Source organism: Ipomoea triloba, chromosome 7, assembly GCF_003576645.1.
Source record: "Ipomoea triloba cultivar NCNSP0323 chromosome 7, ASM357664v1".
Taxonomy (NCBI): Eukaryota; Viridiplantae; Streptophyta; class Magnoliopsida; order Solanales; family Convolvulaceae; genus Ipomoea; species Ipomoea triloba.
Window position 1 is genome coordinate 2,021,143 of NC_044922.1, and position 26,938 is coordinate 2,048,080.

Genomic DNA, 26,938 nt, shown 5'->3' on the forward strand with positions numbered 1-26,938 from the left:
GTTTTTTTTTCCTTCGGTAAAATTTATGTTTATTTTTAGAGAGTAAAACCCCCTTTTAGAGGATAAAAAATCCAACATGTTAAGATTATGTGCTGTGCATAACAGTTGAGCTTGCGATAGTAGTAATGAAAGGATAAACACTTCAACAACAAGACGACTCTGCTATTAGGTTGTCTCGTCTAATTAATTACCTTCCAAGACAAACATTATTTAAAGGCCTTTGAAACTAATAATGGAAAAGAGAAGAGGCATGTCCACATCCTCTGTCCTCCTCCTTCATCATTTAAGAACTCGACCTTGTAAACATTACAACGAGAAAAAATGATTTCTCTTTTATTTGGTTTAACCTTAAAAGCCTTAAAAGAGACATGGGTTGTTCTTTTTAGATTTTCATGCAAAAAATCTATCTTTCATTGTTGTTTGTTTAAATGTATAATCGTATAATTATTTTAAGAAACCTGATACTATGCACTTAATTTTACTACAAGTGAGTCCAAAACTCACATGTAAATCAAATTTGCCAACACCCTCTGCCACAGGGATCTTCTTAGTACCAGGGCCGGATTTTAGGGCGTGCAAGATGTGCGACCGCACAGGGCCTCAAAATTTTGGGGGCCCCTAGTCCAGTCTTGGCCTAATAGTTAGTATATGTATTTGTGAATATATTGGTTCAAAATTAGGTTTTTTTGCATTTTTCTCTTTGCAAATTTTTTCAATTCGCAGTTTATTTATACTTTGATAGGGTCTCACTTAGTTATTAGCACAGGGCCCCATAAATTAAAAAAAAAACCGGCCCTGCTTAGTACAACTTATCTTCAATAAAATTTACTCAATATACACTATCAAGATAATGAGTACAAGTTTCTATAATGCCTCATCATCCAGAAAAAATCTGTTCAAAAATTTAAACAAAAATTCAATGAATGATGTGATGGTAACAATTAAATAATAAATTTTTATATTCTTAGTTCATTACTAAGGAGTAATTGTTCTGTGGAAATTTTGTTGCATGTGGACCTCATAGTGTTCTCCGAACCAAAATGAAATCTAAACCATTACAACTCTATTTTATATTTCATGATGTGACAACAAGCTATTTTTTTTTTATAGGTGAAAGCCACAGCAGTTTTTATTTATTTATTTATTTACGGAAAAGTCTGAAACAACTACTTAAAAATATATATATGCCAACCCTCGATTGAAATAAGACTAGAACCTATAATTATTCGTTTAAAATGATAGCATTGATGACATCAAATTATAAGGTACAAATTAGTTTGGTTGGTGTGAGCGGTTGTGCATTTTTGTCCCTTAAAAAAGGTCGAGAGTTCAAACCTCCTTACTTTACCTCTTAATTCAGGACAATTAACATTTGTTTAAGACACCTCATGGTCAGATAAAAAAAAATTTATAAGGTACATGAACTTTGAAATCATGCATTTATATATTTTCCATTTATATGTACTAAAAATCATGTGTTTATATATTTTAATGTTAAAATTAAAACCATATTTTATAGCTTTGAAATCAAACAAATTCAGCTATTGGATTCTCCCCATGGACCATACTTTATTATTATATTTTATTGTGCCCCTACAATTATTATTATTATTTAAAAAAAAAAAAAAAACTTTAGTCATAGCCTCCACTAGACTTTAGAATTTGGGCCTCCACTACCCCTCTTGACTCATCACAATCAACTTTAAGCAGCCGCAGTCCTCAGAGCCGCTCTTTTTTATTTAGTTTATTTACATTTTACACGTGATACAATCAAATATTTATATTTCTATCCCCATTCAAATTCATCTATTTAGATTTTACTTTTTGTATGAATAAATATATTAATATTCTAAAAAAAAATCACTTTATGGTGATAACTCGAACACATAAAAAATTGTAAGACACATGTAACACATAATTTATTACTCGCTCCGTCCCATTTTATCTGTTCTACTTACTATTCACTGATTAAATCAACTTTTTTTTTGTTTTTTTTTTTTACGTATTTTTAAATTTTTTGTGTATGTTTTTTTTTTGAGTACTACTGACTCGGTTACAATGTAGTGTCTGTTTGTTTTTTTTTTTACTTATTTTTAAACTTTTTGTGTGTGTTTTTTTTTTGAGTACTACTGACTCGGTTACAATGTAGTGTCTGTTCATAGCTACTTTCTCAACCTACTGAAGCACAAATAGTCAACAGTTGCCGCCACTGAAGCTCGAACCCGTGTAAACTGGGACACCAGATGCCGCTAGAACACAAGGTCTTTGGCATTTTTTGTGTGTGTTTAATAGTACTTTTAGTATAGTTTCTAAATATATAAATTTTGTATATTAGTACTAAACCTAATATTATAAAAATTTGGATTAAAAATAACGTCAGTCAAGTCTCGTTAACGGAACCAAATACATAAAATGAGACAGAAATAGTAAAAAAATAAGAGAATTAATAGTGTGGTAGCGCCAAATTTTTATAATACAATAGGTATGATAATATGGTATGGTATACAAATTGAGTGTTTGAAATGTTTGCATTGAATAAAAATAGTAATATTCAAATCCACCAGTCTCTTAAATTGATAAATCTATTTTTAAAATTTATAAATAATTGGGTGAACATAATCATGACGACAATAACAAAAAACGGTTATGGATGTTGATTGATAACAACTGTAAGGGTATTTCTGGAAATGAGCAAGCCGTATTTTATTGTTTCATGGCTTAGTAAGCTGCGATTCTCGTAAGACGCACGCATTGAACAATTTAACTATTATAATGTTATAATTGCATGAACTATACCTTTGATGCCCCTAAAAATCGCTTAAATTTACATCAAAATGACAATGATTTCGTGGTCTAGTAATACGAAATGACTATTTTAAACAAAAAATTGTGAATTTATCAATATCTTTTTGGTCAAATTTGTTGCATAAAGTGTTTTTAGTACAACTTTTTTATATGAGTTATGAATTATTACGCATAAATGAAATTTATTTAAAAATAATTGTTACAAATTTTTCTCGCGTGATAAAATAAAAATTAAATTTACAATGAAATATCTCGTGAAGCATCGCCGCCAAGGTTACAGCCTTGGAGGGATTAAAAAATTATGGTGTCACGCCAAGATTGAATGTTGAATAAGGTGAAACTACGTGTTTGCCCCTTTGTGATCTACCAATCCTCAAAAGGAGTCATGACAAGCATGCTTGAGAAAATGATAAATGCCGCTAGCAAAATCTTTGGTTCAAGACTTGAAAATTCATCTACTACCTTAAAATTAATGATAAAGTATTTTGTAGTTATTTAAGATCTTATTAGACACGAGTAATGGCGTACGATTTTGATCGAAAAATATATATATAATTAGATCAAACAGGAAAAAAAAAAAGATAAGATTTTGTTATAATAAAGTTATGATCATAGAATTAATTAATGATTTATTTCTTCTAATGTTATTAGTATGCTTATTTTGATGGTTGGGCTATGCTTGGTAATTAATGTTCATGCCCCCACTATTCATATGTGACCATTATGGTCATAAATAATGCATTATATAATATTGTTAACTTTTTTACAACGTATCTAGCATGCACTTTTTACTAGGACCAAGCCTTCGGTGCTAGCCTACTAGGCTAATAACATTTATCAAGTTAATTATCGTAAGTCACTATTCGAGAACTAACCCAAAATACTTCATTTAGTATTCAAGACTAAATTGTAATGTCTTTAGATTATATTCAACATAAGTTACTAAGACTTATATTAGATCTACATATGAATTTTTCTCTTTTTCTTTCGATATAAATAAGGTGTATGATGAAATTAAAACATCATATCGTAACATTATAGCTACATTAAATCAAAAATTATTGAAAAGAAAAAGAAGGACAAATATTAAGCCAGCTATAATTTAAACTAATAAGTTGTCTTGAATGATTGATATTCTATGAGACGTAGCAAACTTGACAAACACATATGTCTCTATTTGAGAGCAAAATGAGGTTGAAATAGTTACAAGAACGACATTTAACCGATAAGATCGAAGCAGTTAAATTGCTCTCACCATATTTTTATTCATTCAACTATTTCTCTAACCGTAATTCACTCTATCACTTACTTACAAGTTATTCATTGTTCTAACCGCTCTAATCTCTCCGACCGAAAGGGTAGGGTCGTAAATACGTGCAAAATCAAGGGGGCAAAAGAGGAATTTAGACGTAGCTGCTGTCCGCACGCCTAACACCTACCACCTTGGGACGCCATTACCCACCATCTCTGCCACCCTGGAAGCACTGCTCACTGCGTGTATAAATTGTATATATAGATTCTCCCTTTTTGCTTTGTTTCCCTCGAGTACGCCACCGCGAGCTTTCTCTCTCTCTTTCTCTCTCTTCTAACATTCTCAGCTGTTTCTTGGAATCTCAGGAAAAATGGGAGAGGAGAAGCCCAAGCCCGTCGGCGGCGTCTGGCCCGCAGTCAAGCCCTTTGTTAATGGCGGTTGCTCCGGCATGCTCGCCACCTGCGTCATTCAACCCATCGACATGATCAAGGTATTTATTGTACTTTACGGATCCTTTGTTGTTACTGTTATGATCCCCAAAAAGAAAAAAAACCATCTTGATTTGTTTGAGAAGTGTTACATTGGAAGACTCTTCAGATTTCAGATCTCAGATCATCCTTAAAAAAAACCATTTTGGAGTTTGGGCTTTAGATATTTTTGGATCATATGATGTTTTTTTTTTTCCCATGAAATGTCTAAATTGCTGTAGAAATCATAGGACAGGCATCTTCTGGGCATTTCTAGCATTGGAAGTTCATAAAGCTTAGATCTTGTCATGGAATTGTTGGTTTTTACTTGTTAGTATTTTTTGTGTGGATTTGCATTAGCTACTGTGTAAAAATGATGCCTTTTTGAAAGACTGAATGTTCGTTTTTCTTTTTCATTTTTTGATTGGTAGGTGAGAATCCAATTGGGCCAGGGATCAGCTGGCGAGGTCACCAAGAATATGCTTAAAAATGAGGGCTTTGGTGCCTTTTACAAGGTTTGTATTTATGGAGCCTTTTACAAGAATATGCTCAGTGTTCCTTAGATCTAAGAGGATGTTCTAAGAATCATTAGTCAGAATTAAGGTAACATAAGCATGCTGGAGAATGGAGATAGCCATCTTATTCATCTGCAACAGGCACCAAAAGGAGCTCAAAACTTAGTACCTAAGATCTTGGAGACTAGAGAATGTTATTAGATGTTTATACTAGATAACTTTTAGATTGATTATGCATGTTCGAGTGATTTGATTGGTATAATGCCACAGTTGATGTGTCTGATTGCCTCGTCTCTCACCGAGTTTGTGTCTGATATTTGTGTTGCTTATGTTTAACATCAATTGTCATTGTTCTGTTCAACAGGGTTTGTCTGCTGGGCTTCTTAGACAGGCTACGTATACAACTGCCCGACTTGGAACCTTCAGGTGAAATTTTATGTTAATTAGAATTTGGCATAGTCACTTACTTTTTCTATTTCTACATATAAAAAAGTCAATATTATACTGTAGTTCCATGATCAAGAATCGTAATAACTGGGAACCTATATTACTAAGATCTTCCAAAACTCCCCTCGAGCTGTGCATTTTCTGTCACTTCTGATGATTGTAGATTTGATCCTTTGCCACATGTAAATTGGAAGATGAGTTGTTCTTGCTTTGATTGTTTGCCTCTTTAGCTTTCTCCCTCCTTCATCTGTCTTGTGTCTGTAAATATGAAAATCTGTTTTTGTGATTATCGAATCGTGGTACAATTTGATCTAAGGTTGTGAGAGTTATAATTAAGAGATAAAGCTTCTGTAATGTAATTGTCTATGTCATGATCTATTCTGTTTTGACTTACGTGCTGTAATTTGTTGGTCGATTCGTTCTTTTTTATTGTTTTTTCTATCTTGAGCAGTCTTTGGTGCTAGGGTCCCCAATTACATAAATTAGTTAGTTACAAAAACACGATATTTTTATCAAAAATGATTAATTTTGCCTGATTTGGCATTCTTGAACACTTGTTTGTTTGAGAACACTCCCCATTCTTGAACGATTACCCATTTATTTGTGTTTTTCTGCACGAGGGGAAGGGTTTATCCTCGTCTATTTTCTTTTGGGGTTTGGGATGGAATTAGTGACAGAGGAGCACAACAATAGCATTTTTTATGTTTTGTATTGAGCATCTGATAGTTCTCATAGGAGATTGATTGATTGATTTTTATTTTTATTTTTTCCCCTTTTTGTTTGCTTATTTGGTGGCTTTTCGCAATAGAATTTTGACGAACAAGGCTATTGAAGCCAATGATGGGAAGCCTTTGCCTCTATATCAGAAGGCGCTGTGTGGATTGACTGCGGGAGCAATTGGAGCCTGTGTGGGCAGTCCTGCTGATTTGGCACTCATCCGTATGCAGGCTGATGCGACCTTACCCGCCGCCCAGCGACGTAACTACACAAATGCCTTTCACGCACTGTATCGCATTACTGCTGATGAAGGAGTTTTGGCCCTTTGGAAGGGTGCTGGCCCGACTGTAGTGAGGGCAATGGCGCTTAACATGGGAATGCTCGCCTCTTATGACCAAAGTGTTGAGTTCTGTCGGGATTCTCTTGGCATGGGCGAGGCTGCCACAGTTCTAGGTAAGATAATTTGCACTTATACGCTTGTGATGCCATGCTTATGACAGTCCTAAAGGCTAAAACTCCCTTCTCCCGTCTATAAGCTAGAATATACTCCTTTCGTCCCATTTTGTTTTTCTGATTCGGTTAACGAGGTTTGACTTGAGTTATTTTTAATTCAATTTTTCATAATATTAAGTTTAATATTAGTATATAAAATTTATATATTTAGAAACTACATTAACAGTACTATTAAACACCCAAAAAATCAAATTTAAAAATAATTAAAAATTACTAAAGAAAATAAGCAATAAAGAAAGAGTTGGTTTGACCAAGAAATAGGGGATGAAAGTATGCAACTTGTTGGATTTCCTTTCACCACGAAATGCCAATTTTGTTTTAGCTTTTTGTTTATAATTTGTTTTGTGATTTGCAACTATAAGTTTCTCTTCGTTGATGTTTATGCCGTTTAGCCAGCAGTTTTCAGTAATAAGATTCCCGTTTTTCTTTCCAGGGGCTAGCGCAGTATCCGGATTCTTCGCTGCTGCTTGCAGTTTACCGTTCGACTACGTGAAAACGCAAATACAGAAGATGCAACCAGATGCCGCTGGGAAATATCCCTACACCGGTTCCATCGACTGTGCTATGAAAACCCTCAAGGCGGGAGGGCCTTTCAAGTTTTACACTGGATTCCCCGTATATTGCGTTAGAATTGCTCCTCATGTCATGGTACGCTACTCTTCCCCTCGAACTAGCTATTCCGGTTTTCACATTTCCTTATCTCTAAGCATCATGTTTTTTGCTCCTGCAGTTGACATGGATATTCCTCAACCAAATCCAGAAGGCCCAGAAGAACATCGGGTTGTAGATCCCTCGAAGCAAAGAAGACCACTCGAGTCGAGCCATGCCATGATAATAACATTGGCCGCGCCATACTAGTCTTTTTTTTTTTTTTTTTTTNCCATACTAGTCTTTTTTTTTTTTTTTTTTTGGTAATTTCACACTATTACAGCAAAAGGACTGCTTAAAGATTCTTGAATTGGATCATTTTTCTAGATTGATTTATGAACTTTTAGGGGTAGGGAGCTGGAATTTTTTGCATTTTCCCAAGGATTATTTGGGAGGATTACTTGCTGAGATTTTCCAGAGAATTTTTTTAGGAAAATAATTGATGTACTACTATTCTAAAGTGTGGTTGTAGGCTCACTGTTTTCTCTGCATCAATAAGGAACTTATGCTTTTATTTGCTCTTTTTATCCTTTTCTCTGTGTGTGTTTTTTTACTGCATTCTGCAGTTTTGTACTTTGGAGCTAATTCTTGCAAGGGTTAGAATACTCTTGTGTGAACTACGGTCCAAAATGATGTTGCTGAATTTTACGAGTTAGAATAATGTACATTATGTGTGAGAATAATGAAATTTGTTGGGTAAGATAATGCATATTATGAGTTAAAATAATGTATTTTATGAGTTAAAATAATGAAACTTCTGAGATAATATAATGTACATTATGTGTTAGAATAATGTATTTTATGTTTTAGAATAATTTACATTATAAAGTTATAAAAAAAAAAATTATAGCGGGTTATGTGAAAAAATGCGCAAAACGACGTCGTTTTAGGATTGTGGTTCACACAATAACTATTGAGCATTCAAGATAGACAAATATATGGACTTCCATGTAGTAAAATTTCCAGTACGTATTGTTGGACCGTATCTTAAATCTTATAAATTTGTTTCCTATGCCCATTATGAGATGAATCAAGTCAATATAATTTCGAAATTTAACACCAAACTGTACATATATGATATATGCACATTAGAAGCTTACACCATGTATTGCTAGACTATTCTATATCTTATGAATTTGTTTCCTATGCCCATTATGAGATAAATAAAGTCAATTTAATTTTAAAGCCCAACACCAATGTACAATATACGCAATATACAAGCTATATTACAATTTTTGGGTGATGGAGAAAATTGAGGTAAACCACACTATGAATGTTTGTGTGACTGATCGATTCAGAGAATGTTAATAATAATTGAATTCGTGACATTTTAGGTAAGAAAAAAATCATATTTTATCAACTTGATCACTTATTTCAAGGCAAAGTTATACTTCGTACTATATGCATATGGCTAGCATATAAAAGAAAAAAAAAAATACAACATACTCCCTCTGTCTATTTAATGTGTATGATTCAATTAACGGGCATTGACTGAAATTATTTTTAATTTAATTTTTCATAATATTAAGTTTCGTATTAGTATATAAAATTTATATATTTAAAAACTAATTATTAAAAATAAATTTTAAAAATACTAAAGAAATTAATAAAAATGAAATTATTAATTTGACTAATGAATGCTAATTATGACATGTAAAATGAGATAGAGAAAGTACAAGTTAACAATGCATTGGTTATATAAATTTTTTTTCCAATCAAATAATGCCATGTGTAATATTTTTTATTTTAATTTTCAATTAGATAATGCTACATCAGAAGAAAAATTTGTAAGAAAAATAAATGAGGATTACGTAGCATTACTAATCAGTGTAATAATAAAAAATTGAAAAAGCAAAAGATAGAGGGAAAAAAAAAAGAAAAACAAATACCCTAATTCTTTCACGCAGGTAGCACCGTACAACGTTGGTTGTTCTATAGCTCCTCTCTAAGGTGCCGTGGATGATGAACTGAATTACCTGAAGATCCTAGACCTAGGGGAAGAAACTCTGCACTGTATCTGTACGAGGTATCAAATCTCTTACTCGTACTCTCATTCATTTGTACACCATTTTTTTATTTATTTTATTTTTTTTATTTTTGGTTTTTTCATTTTTGACAGAGTTGACTAAATTCCTGTTGTTTCTCAACTTGTTGGTATGATTTTGGAGTGTCTTCTGGAATTGATTTTATCTTTCGTTTTCAAAATTTCGTCTTTATCTAGTGCCGGTTGAAATGGTTTATGGAGATTTGAAATTTTAGGGTTGGGATTAGAGTAACTGAATGAGCAGAGAAAATTCTGGAGATTTGTGTGTATCATCATATCCCAAGTGCTTGAATTGTGTTGTGCATTCCAAACTCTAGCTGCATTCACTTCAATTACCCACTTGTTCCTGTTAGGGTGCAACTTATCCATGAAATGATTATTCATCGTTAGAGATTGAGAATCTATCTCCTCAATACTTGGTCAAATGGATTGAACTGTTTCTGTAATTTGTTTGCAGTTCATATGTGCATACTGTAAGTGATTTTAGATGTCTTTTTGCATTTTTGCATGCTCTTATGCTCTCAGAGATTGAGAATCTATCTCCTCAATACTTGGTCAAATGGATTGAATTGTTTCTGTAATTTGTTTGCAGTTCATATGTGCACACTATAAGTGAGTTTAGATGTCTTTTTGCTTTTTTTTTTTTATGCTCTGGAATTTGATTAGTCCATTGTAAAATGCTTAATAAACACATGAAATTCATTGGTTTTCCATCAAGCAATGAATCTTATCTATCTGTTTACAATTACTGATGGTTGATTATAATTTATAATGTTTTTAGTTTCTTAGAACTAATCATTTATTTAATTCATTACTTTTCTAGTACTTAACATTGTTGTTGTCACGTGCACAATGGTTACAGCTAGACAAAATGTGACTTAGTACATTTATAATATTGATGGACTGTATGGATAAAATAAGTTATTGCCATGTGTGCATTAATTACAGCCAGATGAAAAGTGATCTTGCAGGGTGTGTCGAATGCCACCAAGAATAGACTTTCACTTACTATCTGCTTCCATCTTCATTTATATATTTATATATGATATACAATTACAAGGCTTGCTTTACCATGTTTACTAGTAGCATTAAAAATAAAAAAAAAAACTTTTCCTTTATGGCTTTATATGGTTTTTTCTTTGCACGTCAAAGAAATTATTGAGTTGATCAGTGTTGTAAAAAACCGCTTACTCAGAAGCAGCAAACAGAGGGAGTGCCTCTGTTTTCTTTTTTCTTTGGTGATGTTAGAATATAAAATAAACAATTTCTTCTGAGTAGTCAATAATAACCTGATGAAGAAATGAAGAATTGCTGTAATTTTCTTCAGCTTGAAATAGAATACTGATTGTAATTTTGTTTTGCAGCATGGTGCTCCTCATCGAATAAGAATAATAGATACACACACATGCACACCTATCATTTCTTAATATAATTGTCCATCCGATTTGGATTGATGGTACTTTGTTCGGGTCTTCTGTTTAATTTTAAACAAAACTATTTACCTATTGTTCATACTTTTTCATTTTATTGTCTTTTATATTTCTAGTAAAACCATTTAACTATGTTTTATAAATACAATTAATATTTTTTCTTTTCTATGCTTGCCATTTACTCAGTAAAGAAGCTTTTGCCTGTTGCCTGTGAAGATGTGCTCTGGGCTTTTGTTATAGGTCCTTTACTCTAAGATCCAAAGGTCTATGCATTTCTACATCAAGGGGATTCGACAGTTGTTCAGTGATGTGGACAAATGTGTTCAAGATTGTATGTTCCTTGCCTTATTAAATTTCTGTGAATCTCCTCTCTCTCTTTTTCAAAATAATTGCTGAATTTTGTATTTTTGTTTGGAATTCACACGCAGAAGCACTAAAAATGGCATTGAAAGAAAAGTTGCAGCTTTTTTTGAATACTCATATAATCCGTCTTATCTTCTAGTTGATTATCTATAAAACAAGCATAACTCATTTAAAACATTTGTTAAAATTCTAACCTTTTTATTTTGTCAAAGTCCTATCTCTTTCTCTTGAACATATAATATGACATCTCCTGCTTATGGATCGTTGCTGCTTTATTGCTACACTGTGTTTTACTGCATTAAATAGACAACTTGGATTTTACACTCTTGAATAAAGAACATGTTTTAATTTTTGATGTTTAACGGTTTAACCACACTCTGTTTATTTTTAAGAATGATTATCTTCAAGGGGCTTGATTTCTGAAGATATATTTTGAATGGCTTCCAGTGACCTTTATCATTGAATCACATACTTTTTCTCATCGTACTAGTGGCACTTCCATATCTTACTTAAAGAGTTGACGAGTTTATATATCTTCTTTTAGTGTTATAAAAGTTAACATCATGATGCTATCTTTTGTTATATTTGTGAACAGTTTGTAATATGCTCTAATATGTATGGTCTATGCAGGGTGGTTTACATCACATATCGTGGTTTCAGTTTCTTCCTAATGAATCTGAGCTCAATTCTCTGCCTGATAAGAGGTTAATATTTAAAAAAAGTTTGTCATCAAAATCTCTTTGCTTTTGCCTCTGTGTGTTTCTTTTATTTGGTTGCTCTCTAAATGGGTTATTTGTTTTTAGTTATAGTTCTATGTACTTGATATTGCTCTCAAAATTGTTTGTGTAGTGTGAAAGTTGATCAAAAAGCTGCTGCATCATGGCTTGTGCTCTCATCGCATCTACAGTTGCAGAAAGAAGGATTTCTGAGCACTTGGACCAATTCTTTTGTGGGACCGTGGGATCCGTCGCAGGGCCTTCACAATCCAGGTAAATAATATCAGCATAGTTGTTGGATTGATGCATCTTGTTTTTGTCCTCTAATGTCTGTCTGCTTGCTAATTGGCAGATGAAAAGATCAAGCTCTGGCTTTTTCTGCCTGGGCATTATTCGACTGTTGTTGAGAAGGCTCAGCCTGCTGTTTCCAGATTAAGAGGTATGTTTTTGACGTTACTCATTACTAGCTGATAATGAAGTGATTGTGTTGAAATTGAGTTGTTCTCTGTGAGATGGCAATATGGCATGCAACTTTGCTATTGCCCATTTGCACTTTTGGTGTTCAATGCACTTAGGTTGCACATCAGCTAGAACTCCTCTTTTTTTTTTTTTTTTAAATATAAATCTGGAACTCATTTAAATTTTATTGTAGTTCTTGCATCTGGACTCTGGGTGGCTCCTGGGGACTCGGAAGAAGTTGCTGCAGCTCTATCTCATGCCTTAAGGAACTGTGTGGAAAGGTTTAGTCTTGTACTTCCTGTTCTTTTTAAGTGTTTTGCCACTTATTTACTAAATGTGCTTTGAATTGGCAGAGCACTGAAAGCATTGTCCTACATGAGATATGGAGATGTATTTGCCAGATATTATCCATTTTCACATAATGAAGATTCATTGCGGTATGTTGGGAAACTTCATGTTCAGTTTTAACTTTCAATAACATGGTAGACTCAATTTTCTGTATCTTGGATTTGTCTACAACTTATCTTGAACTTACTGCTACAACTGGTTACTTTGTGTTGATGTCTTTGGTAGGAGAGGCCAGCCAGTGATTGAATTCTTCTTTACTTCTACAGAGGAGGCAGTGTTTGTGCATGCTGTAATATCTTCAAAGTTAGTTTAATCAGCTTCACTGAACTGATCATAGGCAAATCATTATTAGCATTACTAATAATTTATAATTGTTGCCATTTTTCTTTTGTTCAGACATGTACGAGCACTTGCAAGTGGTGACATTGAGAAAATATCAAAACGTTCATCACACTCTTCCGGAAACAGACTTCCAGGTTTTCCTTTGTGCTATTATATATTGTTACAGTGTTGCAAGCTGTTTTTTTTTTTTTTTTTTTTTCCCACATTTCCCCTTTCAATTGGTTACATTGAAGAGATTGGAAATGATTTTTGAGCTTTGTTAAGAGTCCCGCATTGATAAAATAAGAGAGAAAATATGGGTTTATAAGGCTATGGGTTAGACTAGCTAATTGGTTGGATTCAATCTTTTAGTGTGGTTTGGCCCATGTGCATTATAGCCCAATTGAGTGACCCTAGCCCAATCTAGTTTATAACAAGCTTGTAAGTATTTTAAGTGTCATTTATTGGGACAAGCATGAAGACTTCTTGACTATATGCATTAAGGGAAAATAGAGGAGAAAGATGCAAGAGCAAACTAGGCTCCATTACTGAAGCACAATCTCTGAAATATGTGTGCATATATATTTTTTATCTGTCTGCCTATATTTATGAGCTGCGCTTGGTTGAGAGTTAAGCAATAATGCTATACTAGTGTATTAGTGTGATTTTGGTCTTCCCCTTTCTCTAATATTCAAGAACAAAATATTAAAGATGCATTATCAAGTATTGTTGCAAAATATTCAGTTACCCAAAGAGAACCTTTAACAAATGCATGGTACATAACAGAAGAAAGAGCAACCTTTCCTAATTTCATTTCAAACCTCACTTTCAGAGTTACCCTAAAACCAGGAAACATTGCTGATAAGTTTCTAACCCATTGTTTCTTTCAAATTACTTGTAATCTTGCCATAGTCAAGTCCATACTTTGCAAACAAGATGCTCTTAGGTTTCAATCATTTTATTTTTTATTTTAAAATAAAGATGGCACTAATTGGTACCGGGGGGGTGCCACCTGTAGCACTGAGTCAAAGATAAAGAATACAAGGCTCTATACAGTAAAAAAAAAAAAGGAACAAAAGGCTCAAGTGCTTTTTGTTTTTTTTTTTTGTTTTGTTTTGTTTTGTTTTTCCCTCACTTGCATTTGGATAAATTTATTTCCATTCTTTGTTTTCACAGTTGTTGTATCACCTCATGGAATGCGTGGGAGGCTTACTGGATGTTGTCCAAGTGACCTTGTGAAGCAAGTATATCTCAGGTCTAATCTGAGACTTTAGCTATATGTTGATTTCTCTCTTCTATGCATGTTAATCCACATAGGCACATATCCTTTTGCATGTTGGAGCTTATGTTGATCATTCTTTTTACTATTGTTACCACCACCACCACCACTACTATAGAGTATTATTATTATTATTATTGTTATAATTGTTTATTTATTTTTAAACTTGCTTGAGCAGTTCTGGCAAGTGTACCTCTTCAAATGGGATTGTGGCTCTACCGTACCATGTATCTCAAGACTCTGGTTGTCAGCTGAGGGGACTGAACTACTTTGTTGAAGTTACCATTGGGTGTCCTGCCACGGGAACTGGCAAGACATTGAGACCACATTCAAATTCACAGAAAAGCCTCCCAGGCCATAATATGGCAGAATCCCAAGCAGTTGCCAAAGTTGGTCAGAGCAGGGCACCAGATATTTGTGAAAGAATGTTCATTTATCCTAGTGAGGCTGTTCTAGTTCCAGTCATGCAAACCGCCTATGCTAAATCATCTCTCAAAAGGTATTTGTATTATGCTATAATAGTCATAATTGCTAAAGTCTTACTATGGAGAATGGAGATTGGACCTACACTATGGATGATGTGATGCCGAATAAGCTTTCTGGCACTTATATATCTCACTTAATGATTAAAAATCATAGCTATGACAACTTTATGATTAGAGAAACAAAATTAAGAGATAGGGACTTGCAAAAATGAAGGACAATAAGTCCAGAAAACCAAACTAAAAAGAAAAATATCATAGTCATTTGAGATGAATCTACTCTACATATTAGTTTACCTTTTCTTTCTTCTTCATGCTTCAAATTTTACACCTTTAATTAGATGGTAAACAAATTGCATATCATAATTAGTGGATGGTGGGATTAGAAGCCATTATCTTAGGTTCTGTTTCATACACAGGAATCAATTCAGAATGGAATAACAAATCAGATGTCTAATTCCGTTCAGGTGTTCGATATGCTCATCATTTTCATCCTCTATTACATTGAAGGGATAGTGATTCCTGTAAAAGTAGGGATCATCAGTGTGTGTGTGTGTGTGTGTATAATAAGATCGAATAAATTTTGATTGATTAATGCCAATTCCCTTAACGTATTCTCTTTAACATTGATTCTGTTCAAACCTCACAAACATTATGGCTGTTTTTTTTTTTTTTTGAATACTATTGACTCTGTGACAATGTAGTATCTGTTCATACATACTTTCTCAACCTACTGAAGCACAAAGAGCCAACGCCCCCACTGGGGATCGAACCTGTGACCTCTCACTTGGGAGGGCCACAGCTATGCTGCTTGACCACAAGGTCTTTGGCACATTATGGCTGTTTAATTACATAAGTTTTCAAAATATCATTCTGCAGTTCAAGTTTGCTTTGTATATGTGGGCAACTAAAACTCTAAAAGCATCATTCTAAACTTTCAGATTCTGGCTACAAAACTGGATTGGGCCGTCATTGTCCGTTTCTTCCTCCTTCATACATTGGTACATCACTAAAGTCATATCTATCCTAAAGTTATAATATAAGATCTCTGTCCTTGCGATTTGTGCCTTATTTTCAGTTCTAACTTCAACAGTGACTCAAAGGGTAATTCAAGGGATGTATCTTGGATTGAATCAAATGGAGTTCGCACTCAGCACGGTTATCGTAGTAGCAGCAATAGCAACAATAGTAGTCTTAGTAGCATTAGCAGCTCTTCAAGTGACAGTGATTACAGGGCAGGTGATCTTGAAGCAGATGCTGATTCTTTAATGTGTAGGCAGTCTGGCTTATCTTCTTCAGATCAGTCACACAACGTTAGTCTTAAAACGGTATTACCTAAATTCATGAAGCAAAAATTATTGAAATTTTATTATCTCTACTATATATCAATAAGCATGTTTTGTGTTTTTCATGTTACCTTGTGTCTTTGCCTTTTGGAGTTACACTAACCGATAAAGAGATAGCTTCTTTTTATTTGGGCATTGCTCAAGTGTTTCTCTATGCTGCTATTCTGTACAATTATTATGTCTAGAACTGTAATTTTACCATGACTTTGATCAGCTTGTTTTACTTGTTCAGTATCAGCCTAGTGCTAGTGGTACCTTATAACTGCTGTAGTAAATACTGTTTCAAATAGGTTACCCTCGATCTCATCTTCCCTATCATTCTTGTGGTGGTACAGCGCTTGAGGTCCCTTCCCTTCGCCCTTTACCTTCGGGTTACTGAATTATTGTATGACTCAGCTAAGGTTCTCCTTAGAGCTGTTCTGCTAGTTTTCCTCTATTGTTTTTCAACTTTCTAAGTTATTTGGTGAAATGTGGTTTCAGCAATGTGACTGACATCTGAATACCAAATCAACTCTTCATAAGAAACTTGTATATAACTCGTCACTTATGTGGATGGTTACTGGTGGCAAATTTCTAATGAAGTCTAATCTTGTACTCTAATGTAGTGAACCTCAAAAAAACAAAAGGCTGAAATTGTTTTTGGTCTCTATATTCCTTGTCACTGGATTTGTTTAGTAATTCTGATGTGAGTTTACTAATTTTTAAGTCATCAGGTTCAGACTCTGCATTTCAACCTGTTAGCCCAACTAAACCGCAGCACGATCATGCTTCCACTAGGGTATCTGATATAGGTTTACAAACAAAGGCCTGGAGTACTAATTTGTTGGTTTCTAGGTTTTTATTTATAGTTAGAAAAAAAAACAAATTGTTTTATATTTTGTTGAACAGAAAATGAAGCCTCTACTGCTATTATTTCTTTTGGGACTAAAAAAAATCTTAATTGATGAATTTCAATAGGGAGTGAAGTTCTACTGGAGAAGAAATCCTTGAAAAGTTAAATGCATAAGAAGATTGACATACAAATAAAAATATAAAATTCCTTATCTTAATAGATTTCGAATGCAGGTCATAATTTGTGATTAAAAGTTGAAATTCAAGTGCTCATGCATCAAACCTAGATAACTTTTATCATGAATAAAATCAACAACGGGGTATCTCCTTAGTTGAGATTGACTAAGATATTGGCTTCTTTAGCAAAAAATATTTTTCCTCATCTTCAGGCCACTTTTATGTTCAAACTCTTGTTTTGGCCATTCTAGGCTTTTTTGTCTCTTGACAACAGTGATCTTAAGATCTTTGAAAAGTGATTACAATCAGCATATATCCCGATTGTATCTACTTAAATAATGCTAAATATGCAATTTATGATCTGTTTTATAATTTTGTTAATTTCCCCCCTCTTTGATGTTCACTGTGCTGTAAACGTTATAACTTTCAAAATTTATGTTATGTTATTTAGCAGGGCTTGAAGCGGCCAATAACAGGGGTTTCGGAGTCTTACTCTCAGGCAGGAGTTACAAATTCACTCAATAATGATTACACTTCCATGGAAGTTGGAAATTCAGCCATTACTGGAGGAAATGATCAGATTGGCCTTCAGTGGGGTTGGGATGATGATGACAGAGGTGGTATGGATATTCAAGCACTTCTCTCAGAGTTTGGGGATTTTGGCGACTTCTTCGAGAATGATGTTTTGACTTTTGGGGAGGTAATTATTACCCTGTTTAAGATTCTGATGGAATGTGATATTGCCTGCCTTCTACGAATTGTGTATATCAGTATGTTTTTGACCAATGTCATAGCTCTTTAGGTTGGAGTTCTCTAAAAGATTGTCCAAACCATATCTGATCTGAATGCACTAAATTGGAAGAATGCAGATTTAATGGCTAATTTTAGCTGGTGGTGATCGTTAAGTCTTTTTTCAGGTGTTGATGAAGGAAAACAATCTCAATAAAGTAGCGGGGCTTAGATATTAAAACACCATATACAACTTAATTTATCGAGCACATACAAATGACAGCAACAATAATTTTGTTTTTTATACAATGAATGGAATTTATACTAGTGGAAACATTGAATCTAACATCCTTACATGTCAAATTTTCTATTTCTATACCTATTCTTTTCATAATGATCACCCACTGGAGATGTTTTAGGTATGCACCCACTAGAGATGATTTAGATATGCTGTTTCTACATGCATTCTATCATTCTTCTTTAATGCTCTATCTATATGCATTGCCATTCTTCTCTTTTGGGTTAAGGGATCTTTGTTTAACTATTTACTTATTTATTTATTTCAATGGTGAAGCCCCCAGGAACTGCAGAGTCCCAGGCTCTTGTGTTTACAGGGGCAGATTGCGGTGATATTGGTAACAGTCCCTGTACATCAGTAATGGATTTGCCAGAGCAGATGCTTGCACCTGTAGGTTATCAATCATTTGATAGTTTTAATCCACCTCCTTCTTTGGCAACAATAGATGACTCTGTGAGCAAGCCTCAAGAAGTTATAAAAGGCACTGAATCTTCATACCAAGTTAACAGCACTCCTGCATCTTCTACTGGGGAGTTTGATCATTTGATAAAGGCTGAAGCTATGATGACATTTGCTCCAGAATATGGAGCAGTTGAAGCCCATGCCAGTGAGATCTCTAACTCAGTCTTTGCAAGCCCATATATCCCAAAATCCCGAAAAGTAGAGACTGCAAATTCAAGCACGAATAGCTATGTATATAGTGCAAATCCGCCTTCTTCTCCTTTGTTTGGTGGGTCTGATGAGAATTCTGGCATGGCTGCAAATTTTAAGACGTCTGCAGGAAAGCATGATGCAACTTCTACCCTTCAATCAAAGAAATATTATACTCATGTTGACTGCAGAAAGGATAGAAATGATAAAAAGTTACCTAACTCTGAGAACTGTGCTACTCAGGAGGCTCAAGCAGCAGTATCTGCATTTTCTGTTTTAGATTCTACAAATACTGTTAAATCTGTCCAGAGCAAATCTGGTAAAACAGATGATGGCTCATTTAAAGCTGAGAATGTTGTCCCATCAATTAAAACTCTCTTCGCAACAGAAGTTGAATGCTTAATGTGCCAGGCATTTATGTGTAAGATACGACATACACTGCTATCATCCAACAATCCTCCTGTTGGTAGCAGGTTTTCTGCAAGTACCATTTTGAGCCAGCCACCTGCTGATTCTATTGTCACAATTGACAATATGTCAAGCAAATATGAGGTGAAGAAGAAAGAATCTATACCAGCTAGGATAGCTGGTGATATTGATGTAAGATTATTAGATGGCTCATTTAATTCGCCAGTTGGTGTTTTGCGTTCTGCTTCTAAAGGCTCAAAGCTGATGTCATCTGGTATAGAAGCCTGTCAATCTGGACCACATAATTCATATGTTGAAGAAAATATGCTTTCGTATGGGCTGAGGCAACCACTTCAAGAGCTTCTTGATGGCATGGCATTACTTGTGCAGCAAGCCACATCATTTGTTGATGTGTCTCTGGATGCAGATTGTAATGATGGACCCTTTGGTTGGCTTGCACTGCAGGAACAATGGAGGCGTGGATTTGCATGTGGGCCTTCTATGGCCCATGCAGGCTGTGGGGGACTTTTAGCTTCCTGTCATTCACTGGATATTGCTGGTGTTGAACTTGTTGATCCACTTTCGACTGATGTAAGCTACTCCGTGCTTTACTTGAAGTATCAACTATCAGTGAATGTGTTATCTGACATGTGCTTTCATGATTTCTATTGCATGAAATTACCATAGTTGATAATTTGAAATTTCTGTATTATGGGCCTATGGTTGAGAAAATGATTCCTAAAATATAATTTAGAATACATTATTCTGTGTCACAAAAGTATTTTGTATTGCAACTGTTATTGAAATTGCATTCCAGCATCAATATATCTTTCTATTCAGACAGTTTTGATTATCCTATGCATACTCATTTTTAGAGTTGCTATAACATGTTCTCTAGTCAATATAGCATAGACTTTATTTTTCATCTTCTTTTTGCAACCCATATAAATTTCCTTATGCAGGACCTTTTATTGTCTTTCTTCTCTCCCAAAGGAAGGCTTTATTTATTTTTCCAGTGTTTATATGCGCTCTCTCTCTCTCATAGAGATTCTCGGTTCTCCTAAAGATGTCTCCTAGTCCTTATTCCATTGTTTTGTGTTGAAGGCTAGTGATTGGTGACAGTTTATTTTGATGATTGTCAATGTGCTTTTTACTAAATTATACTCATCACTGGTTCATGATATTGTTCCTTGTTACACGTGAACTGATATACAGAGCTGTCCTTGTTCAGGTTCAAGCTTCATTTGCAATTAGTTTGCTGCAGTCTGATGTCAAAAGTGCTCTCAAATCTGCATTTGGCACTTTGGATGGACCGCTATCTGTGACTGATTGGTGCAAAGGTCGTGCGCAATCCAATGATTCTGCAATTTCAGGCGATGGATCTTTGGCAGAGTCCACTGCAAGTGCAAGTGAGTGTCCAGATTCTTCAAATACTGTAACTTTGTCTGTTGGGGAACCAATAAGTCCATCTCCGTCATCTGCCATGGGATCATCATCCCTCAAAGGTATGGTAGTGCTCATAATTCTCTGGTCCTAAGTGTCATCTAATAATGTTTGGGTAATTGTCACACTTTGTTGTACAGATGGATCAAGAGGGGATGAAGCAACAGAGCGAAGATTAAGTCAGGATGCTTTATCAGAGTCAGAGCAGCTATTAAATGCGCGGCTCAGACCAACTATTGCTGCAGTTCCATATCCTGGCATACTTGTTGGGTATGAATACTTATAGTAGTTAAATGAGTCTATGCATATTGTTCTTCATTTTATTAAATGTTGCCATAGAAACTCATAGATACATTTTTGCGTTTTGATGATGCCTATGGTGTGCAGTTCTGATGCATCTACTATGGGATAGTTACTTTTCATGATCTTATGTGGATGATTCTTCTAGATTTGCAAGGGATTGGACTATTCTTTTTATAACTTGCTTTTCTTCAAAATTTGAATACAACATGAGCATAACCATGTTTTAGTATGCTTTTTCTATATATAACTAATGCCATTTGTGTAACAGGTACCAAGATGATTGGCTTAAGACATCGCCTAGCTCTTTACAACTCTGGGAAAAGGCTCCTTTTGAACCTTATGCTATGCCAAAAAATGTAAGTTGAGTGGAGAGCAATCCACATATTTGTGTTTTGAGATTCATCTACATGTATACTTGTATTAGTTGAGATAGTGGATTTATGAACAGTACTTAAAATTGTCTTGACAATCAATAACTGAACTGAGCTTCCTCTTTTGCAAAATTTTACAGATGTTGTACTATGTTGTATGTCCAGATATTGATCCCTTAACAAAAGCTGCTACTGATTTTTTTCAACAACTTGGAACTGGTTAGTACATTTCTTTTGGAATATTGTATCTTGCAGTTCTTGTACAATAGAGAAAACCTTAGGTATTATATTTCTATAGTAGATTATAATAGAGGTCTAAAAGGAAAATGTTGACTTTAAAGTGTGATTGAGAACCACAAGAACGTTTACTTTATGCCTAGGTAAAGGGAGGTATCAATAAGCATAAAATATGCTTTGGTCTAGTTGGCAAAAGGATAATTGAGCTTTATTATTGAAACTGCTGAAAACAGAAACTTTGAACTTTAATGATATTTGAAGTGCCTTAAATGGAGGACCTAACATTCTCACATCATTTTGGTTCATATATATAAATATAAGAAGCTCATAAGGTCATAAATATAAATGTTTACATCTTCATTAGGTGCATCAGTTATTGAAACTGTCAAACGTCTCCACAGATGAGAGTGATGCATGTCATTTGTTGTATGTACCTTCGAAAGTGAACTTTTAATGTTCTTGATTTTCTCTTATGAGTTGCTTTTCGTTTTCAGTTTATGACACTTGCAAACTGGGTACCCATTCACCTCATTCTCTGGGAAACGAGATGGAGATAGATTCTGGGAAGAACTCATCTTCTGGTTTCGTTCTAATAGATTGCCCTCAGTCAATGAAGATAGACAGCAGCAGCGCATCTATGTTGGGATCGATCAGTGATTATTTTCTCTCTCTCTCCAATGGTTGGGATTTGGAAAGCTTTTTAAAGTCTCTTTCAAAAGTCCTCAGAACTTTAAAACTGAGTTCATGCCTGAACCCAAAAGATGGAAAAAGTGGTCCATGCACGGTAAGTTGTGATTCTCAAGTTGTGCATTTTATATATAATTGGGTGGTATTTGCATGGAATTTAATAGACTGTCAGGACCGTGGGCAAACCAATTACAAATTGCCATCCTTTAAAAGGAAAACTTGAACTTCCGTATTTGATTTTTGGTTTGAACATTAAAGAAAAATGTATTTTTCTTCACTTTTCAGCAAGAATGTACATGACTAAAACATGCTTTGTATGTTCTAAGTAGAGCTAGGTGGGCAGATATTTATAGAGAACTACAATCCAATTAGTAAAAAATCAGGCTGGATAACTCTAAGAAGATTCCCAAATACATCTCTTTTTATCTAATATGGTTTTGTACATATCCTGAAAATAAAATCAGGTCATCTATGTTGTATGCCCCTTTCCTGAGCCTCTTGCGGTCTTACAAACTGTGGTTGAGTCTTCTACGGCTATTGGATCAGTCATGTTTGCTTCTGACAAAGAGAGGCGATCTACGTTGCACAATCAAGTTGGGAAGGCGTTAAGTTACTCAGCAGCGGTGGATGAAGCATTCTCGAATGTTTTGACTCTTTCGGGCTTTTGTATCCCTAAATTGGTTTTGCAGATAGTGCCAGTTGATGCCATTTTTAGGGTTACAAGCCCTCCACTTAGTGAGCTTGTCATCCTGAAGGACATTGCTTTCACTGTTTACAATAAAGCTCGTAAAATTTCTCGTGGATCCTCTAATGACATGGCTCCATCTTCCTTATCAAGTAGATCACATCCAGTCCTCATGCAAATGACTTCTCCTGTTCCCGGGATGTGGAAGGATTATGGTGCCCGGGGTTCTTCCTTCCAGAGGGAGGGTGAACTCGATGCTAGCTTGAGGCATGGTACTTGGGACAGTTCCTGGCAGACATCAAGAGCTGGAGGAATTGGATGCGATCCAAACAGAATCGGAGACTTTGTTTTCCAAGATGAAATCCGTTATTTGTTTGAGCCGCTTTTCATTCTTGCTGAACCCGGTTCTTTAGATCGTGGACTTTCATTCCCGGTTTCTGGGAACCTTGCATCTGAATCTTCGAAACATTTGTTGGATGATGTTGTAAGTGGAAGCGGAGATGTTGGATCAAGCTCTATGCCCGAAATGTCGGAATCAGATGGCTCTGGATCTTGCCACCAAAAGCTGCACTGTTGCTATGGATGGACTGAGGATTGGCGATGGCTAGTATGCATATGGACCGATTCAAGGGGAGAGCTGCTCGACAGTTACATACATCCCTTTGGAGGAATAAGTAGCAGGCAGGATACAAAGGGTCTACAATCGCTTTTCGTCCAAATTTTGCAGCAAGGGTGTCAGATACTTCAGGCGTGTGCCCCCGATGCTTCCATTGCAAACCCTAGAGACTTTGTGATTGCACGCATAGGATGCTTCTTCGAGCTCGAGTGCCAGGGTAAAAACTTCGATCTTTAATAATGGCTCATGTTGATTTCATATTTGCAATAGTTTTATTGATCATCCGATGCTGATAACGATGTGGCTTTGTGCAGAATGGCAGAAAGCGCTATATGCCGTTGGGGGTTCTGAGGTGAAAAAGTGGTCTTTACAACTCCGACGATCTGTACCTGACGGGGTTACTCCGAGCAGCAATGGAACTTCGTTGCAACAACAGGAAATGAATCTAATACAAGAGAGAACGCTACCGTCTTCCCCTAGCCCACTGTACAGTCCCCACTCGAAGGCTTCTGCGTTCATTAAAGGTGGTTTGGTACAGCCCAACGCGAGGCAGCAGCTAATTGGCGGGCACACTATAGTGGATAATTCTCGAGGTTTACTTCAGTGGGTCCAAAGCATTAGTTTCGTCTCGGTCTCAATTGATCACTCGTTACAACTCGTGGTTCAAGCAGAATCAGCGTCTCAAGGTATCCCTCTATCTTTTGTAATGTTTAGGGCATTTTTTCTCTCTGATGTGTTGTTGCATTTCATTGCTGATATGCGTTATTTTTATTGCTATTGTGAACGATTTATGGTCCTTCAAATCCCGACTACCTTCTAATGTAGCGTCTTTCAAAATTTTGAAGGGACAAATCAAAGCAGTGGCGTTTTAGGGCAGCCGAGTTATCTCGAAGGATATACTCCCGTGAAGTCGCTCTCGTCTACTTCTTCATCCTACGTATTCATTCCGTCACCCAACATGCGTTTCCTTCCCCCCACGATTCTTCAGCTTCCGACATGTCTCACCGCCGAATCCCCGCCATTGGCGCATCTTCTCCACAGTAAAGGCTCCGCAGTCCCGCTATCCACAGGCTTTGTGGTTTCAAAAGCCGTACCTTCGATGAGGAGGGACGCCAGGAACATTTCGAAAGAAGAATGGCCTTCGGTTCTTTCGGTCAGCCTTGTCGACTACTACGGAGGCAACCGCGCCCCCCAAGAGAAAGCATTGAAGGGCGGTGGCAGCAAAGCCGGGGTAGGAAAGGGATTGAGCTCAGAAACGCGGGACTTTGAAACGGAGACCCACCTGGTTCTCGAGAACATAGCTGCAGAGCTCCACGCTCTGTCGTGGATGACCGTAAGCCCCGCCTACCTGGAAAGGCGATCCGCTCTCCCTCTTCACTGCGACATGGTGTTGAGGCTTCGGAGGCTGCTCCATTTCGCCGACAAGGAAGTTTCTCGGCTGCCGGAGAAGGCCCAAGTTTAGGATTATACAGAAAAAAAAATGTAACATATGGGAAATTATGGATGAACTCTTTTTGACTTTTTTGTACTCCACAGTCCACCCTTGTAGAATTAGCTGTAACTTTAAATATACACCATTGAAGCCTGCAGATTGCTGTGTATCATCTGCAGGGTAATATGTTTAGGAGATCTTATAGATTAAGGGTTAGAGGGGAGTAGATCATGAAGATTCTGTAAATAACATTCAGAATATCTATATTCACCATAGCCAAATAGGGTTCCAAACCTTCAGGAGATACATGTGAATTTTGCTGTAATTTTTCTGGGTGGTTAATGTAAAATTAAACAGTTTGTCCTTTGGACATCATGTGGATGGTGTTGATGAACAGTTAATGAATAATTTCATGATAATGATGTCTGATAAGCTTTTGGAACATGGTAGAGTATTGTTTTGGCCATGTAATGGTCTTGCCCACCCTGATATTATACTTCAAAATTTTATAACTGCCTTAAAAGGTGGTAAAGTGGGTGAAATATGATTTTTGTACCTAAAGGTCATGAGTTTGATTCTTGTCAACATTCTTTCGATTGAGTTTGCTTGACAGGATTTTTCTAGTGTGATTTGCGGGCTAACTCAGTGCACACCATCAAATAATTGTTACTGATTAGTGTTAAACGTTGCTTAAAACTCTTTAACATATGTATTTATATAATGTCGGATTGCTGGAAATATTAGATTCCTAGTAATGTTAAATTTCTGCATTTGGTTAATCCGATGTATGTAATATAAACATGTTTAGTTGAAGAGTTGTTTATGTTAAAATGGTTATTTTACATTAATACCCTCAATATATATCATGTATATGAAGTTCAAAAGGCTTCAGAGTGTTCAATGGCCTATTTGTACTTTTTCTTTTTGGTTCAGTAGTCTAATTGCACTTTCAGGTTGCGATTCCATAACATAAAATTAAGAGGAAAAAAAAACATGATAATATGATGGTGGGGCGAATTATTAGTTAGGGACAAAGTTTCCGACCAACCGACCATGCACTCCTGCCGCTGATGAAGATGAAGTTGTATTCTCATTGCCCCTCCCATGTGCACTCCCACTTACCATCTTCCTCAATCTATCTGTCTTCCCATTAATCAATCCCTTAATTGTTTTCACAACACTATCATTAACTTATCCAAAAGTTGTTAAAGTTCTTTTAAGTTGCAATGGTGAAATTTTCTCGCCCTAATGCCCCACACTCTAGACTGCAGACAAAAAAGTGGAAGGATAAATCACAGTAATTTAGCGGTTCGAAGTGGAAGGACCAGTACATGTACATAGTACTTACAAGGTGTTCGACTGTCCATTACATTGGGTGAAACTCATTCACTGTGGCGTTTTTTAGGTTGGAATCCCAGACTTGAGGGGCTAACGCTTCACCGTTCATGCACTTGAAACTAGTGAAGGAATTAAATTGCATGATATGCTTCAGATGGTCTACAACTCTTAAATACTTGTACACTAATACTCACAATAAGGTCAATTTCATAGGTTTTTTTTAACAACATTAGTAAAATTCGAATCATGTACTCTATTGTTAATCCTCTTTGTTCCAGCCATGTGGCCGTTGGGATTAATCTTTAATGATGTTTTTCTATTGCATTTAGGTTTGATTATTTTATTGTTAAGATTAATTAATTAATAAAGTTGTTGGGCAGGTAGAAGTTTAGTTTTGATACATCATTGAAGAAGAGATGTGTGAATGTGTGATGGCATATAGAATCTTATCATCATGTCATACTCCAACTGTCTAATTTCTTCTTATTCTTTAGTAATTTAAGTTTTTTCTTACCAAAAAAAATTGTCACAAATTTTTAAAATTATGATTACTTTGAAGCAGACATTTCAGGTGTACGTA

The 26,938-nt window shown here is 35.5% G+C and overlaps 2 protein-coding genes across 7 annotated transcripts; both read left to right on the forward strand.

The window, feature by feature from the left end:
* Nucleotides 1-4,320: 4,320 nt before the first annotated feature.
* On the forward strand, nucleotides 4,321-7,889 carry LOC116024008 (mitochondrial dicarboxylate/tricarboxylate transporter DTC-like). Of its 2 annotated transcripts, none has more exons than XM_031264894.1 (7): nucleotides 4,321-4,547; nucleotides 4,956-5,039; nucleotides 5,404-5,465; nucleotides 6,295-6,656; nucleotides 7,150-7,364; nucleotides 7,447-7,576; nucleotides 7,609-7,889. In XM_031264894.1, exons 1-6 carry the CDS (start codon nucleotides 4,428-4,430, stop codon nucleotides 7,501-7,503), a joined length of 900 nt encoding a protein of 299 aa, XP_031120754.1. In that variant the 5' UTR covers nucleotides 4,321-4,427; the 3' UTR covers nucleotides 7,504-7,576; nucleotides 7,609-7,889. The 2 variants fall into 2 exon arrangements, with proteins under 2 accessions (XP_031120754.1, XP_031120755.1); XM_031264895.1 differs by having other exon boundaries at nucleotides 7,447-7,565; nucleotides 7,597-7,889.
* A 1,361-nt stretch (nucleotides 7,890-9,250) lies between these two features.
* Nucleotides 9,251-25,452, forward strand: LOC116025948 (mediator of RNA polymerase II transcription subunit 13). Of its 5 annotated transcripts, none has more exons than XM_031267350.1 (23): nucleotides 9,251-9,390; nucleotides 11,025-11,169; nucleotides 11,832-11,905; nucleotides 12,051-12,190; nucleotides 12,270-12,356; nucleotides 12,570-12,657; nucleotides 12,730-12,813; nucleotides 12,950-13,027; nucleotides 13,121-13,200; nucleotides 14,222-14,300; nucleotides 14,503-14,823; nucleotides 15,748-15,807; nucleotides 15,900-16,134; nucleotides 17,612-17,860; nucleotides 18,464-19,837; nucleotides 20,478-20,751; nucleotides 20,830-20,959; nucleotides 21,261-21,348; nucleotides 21,504-21,582; nucleotides 22,095-22,384; nucleotides 22,752-23,805; nucleotides 23,903-24,274; nucleotides 24,434-25,452. In XM_031267350.1, the coding sequence occupies exons 2-23, from the start codon at nucleotides 11,146-11,148 to the stop codon at nucleotides 25,048-25,050; spliced, it is 5,877 nt and encodes a 1,958-aa protein (XP_031123210.1). In that variant the 5' UTR covers nucleotides 9,251-9,390; nucleotides 11,025-11,145; the 3' UTR covers nucleotides 25,051-25,452. The 5 variants fall into 5 exon arrangements, with proteins under 5 accessions (XP_031123210.1, XP_031123214.1, XP_031123211.1 ...); XM_031267354.1 differs by having other exon boundaries at nucleotides 20,478-20,655; XM_031267351.1 differs by having other exon boundaries at nucleotides 17,615-17,860.
* The last annotated feature ends 1,486 nt before the right edge of the window (nucleotides 25,453-26,938 follow it).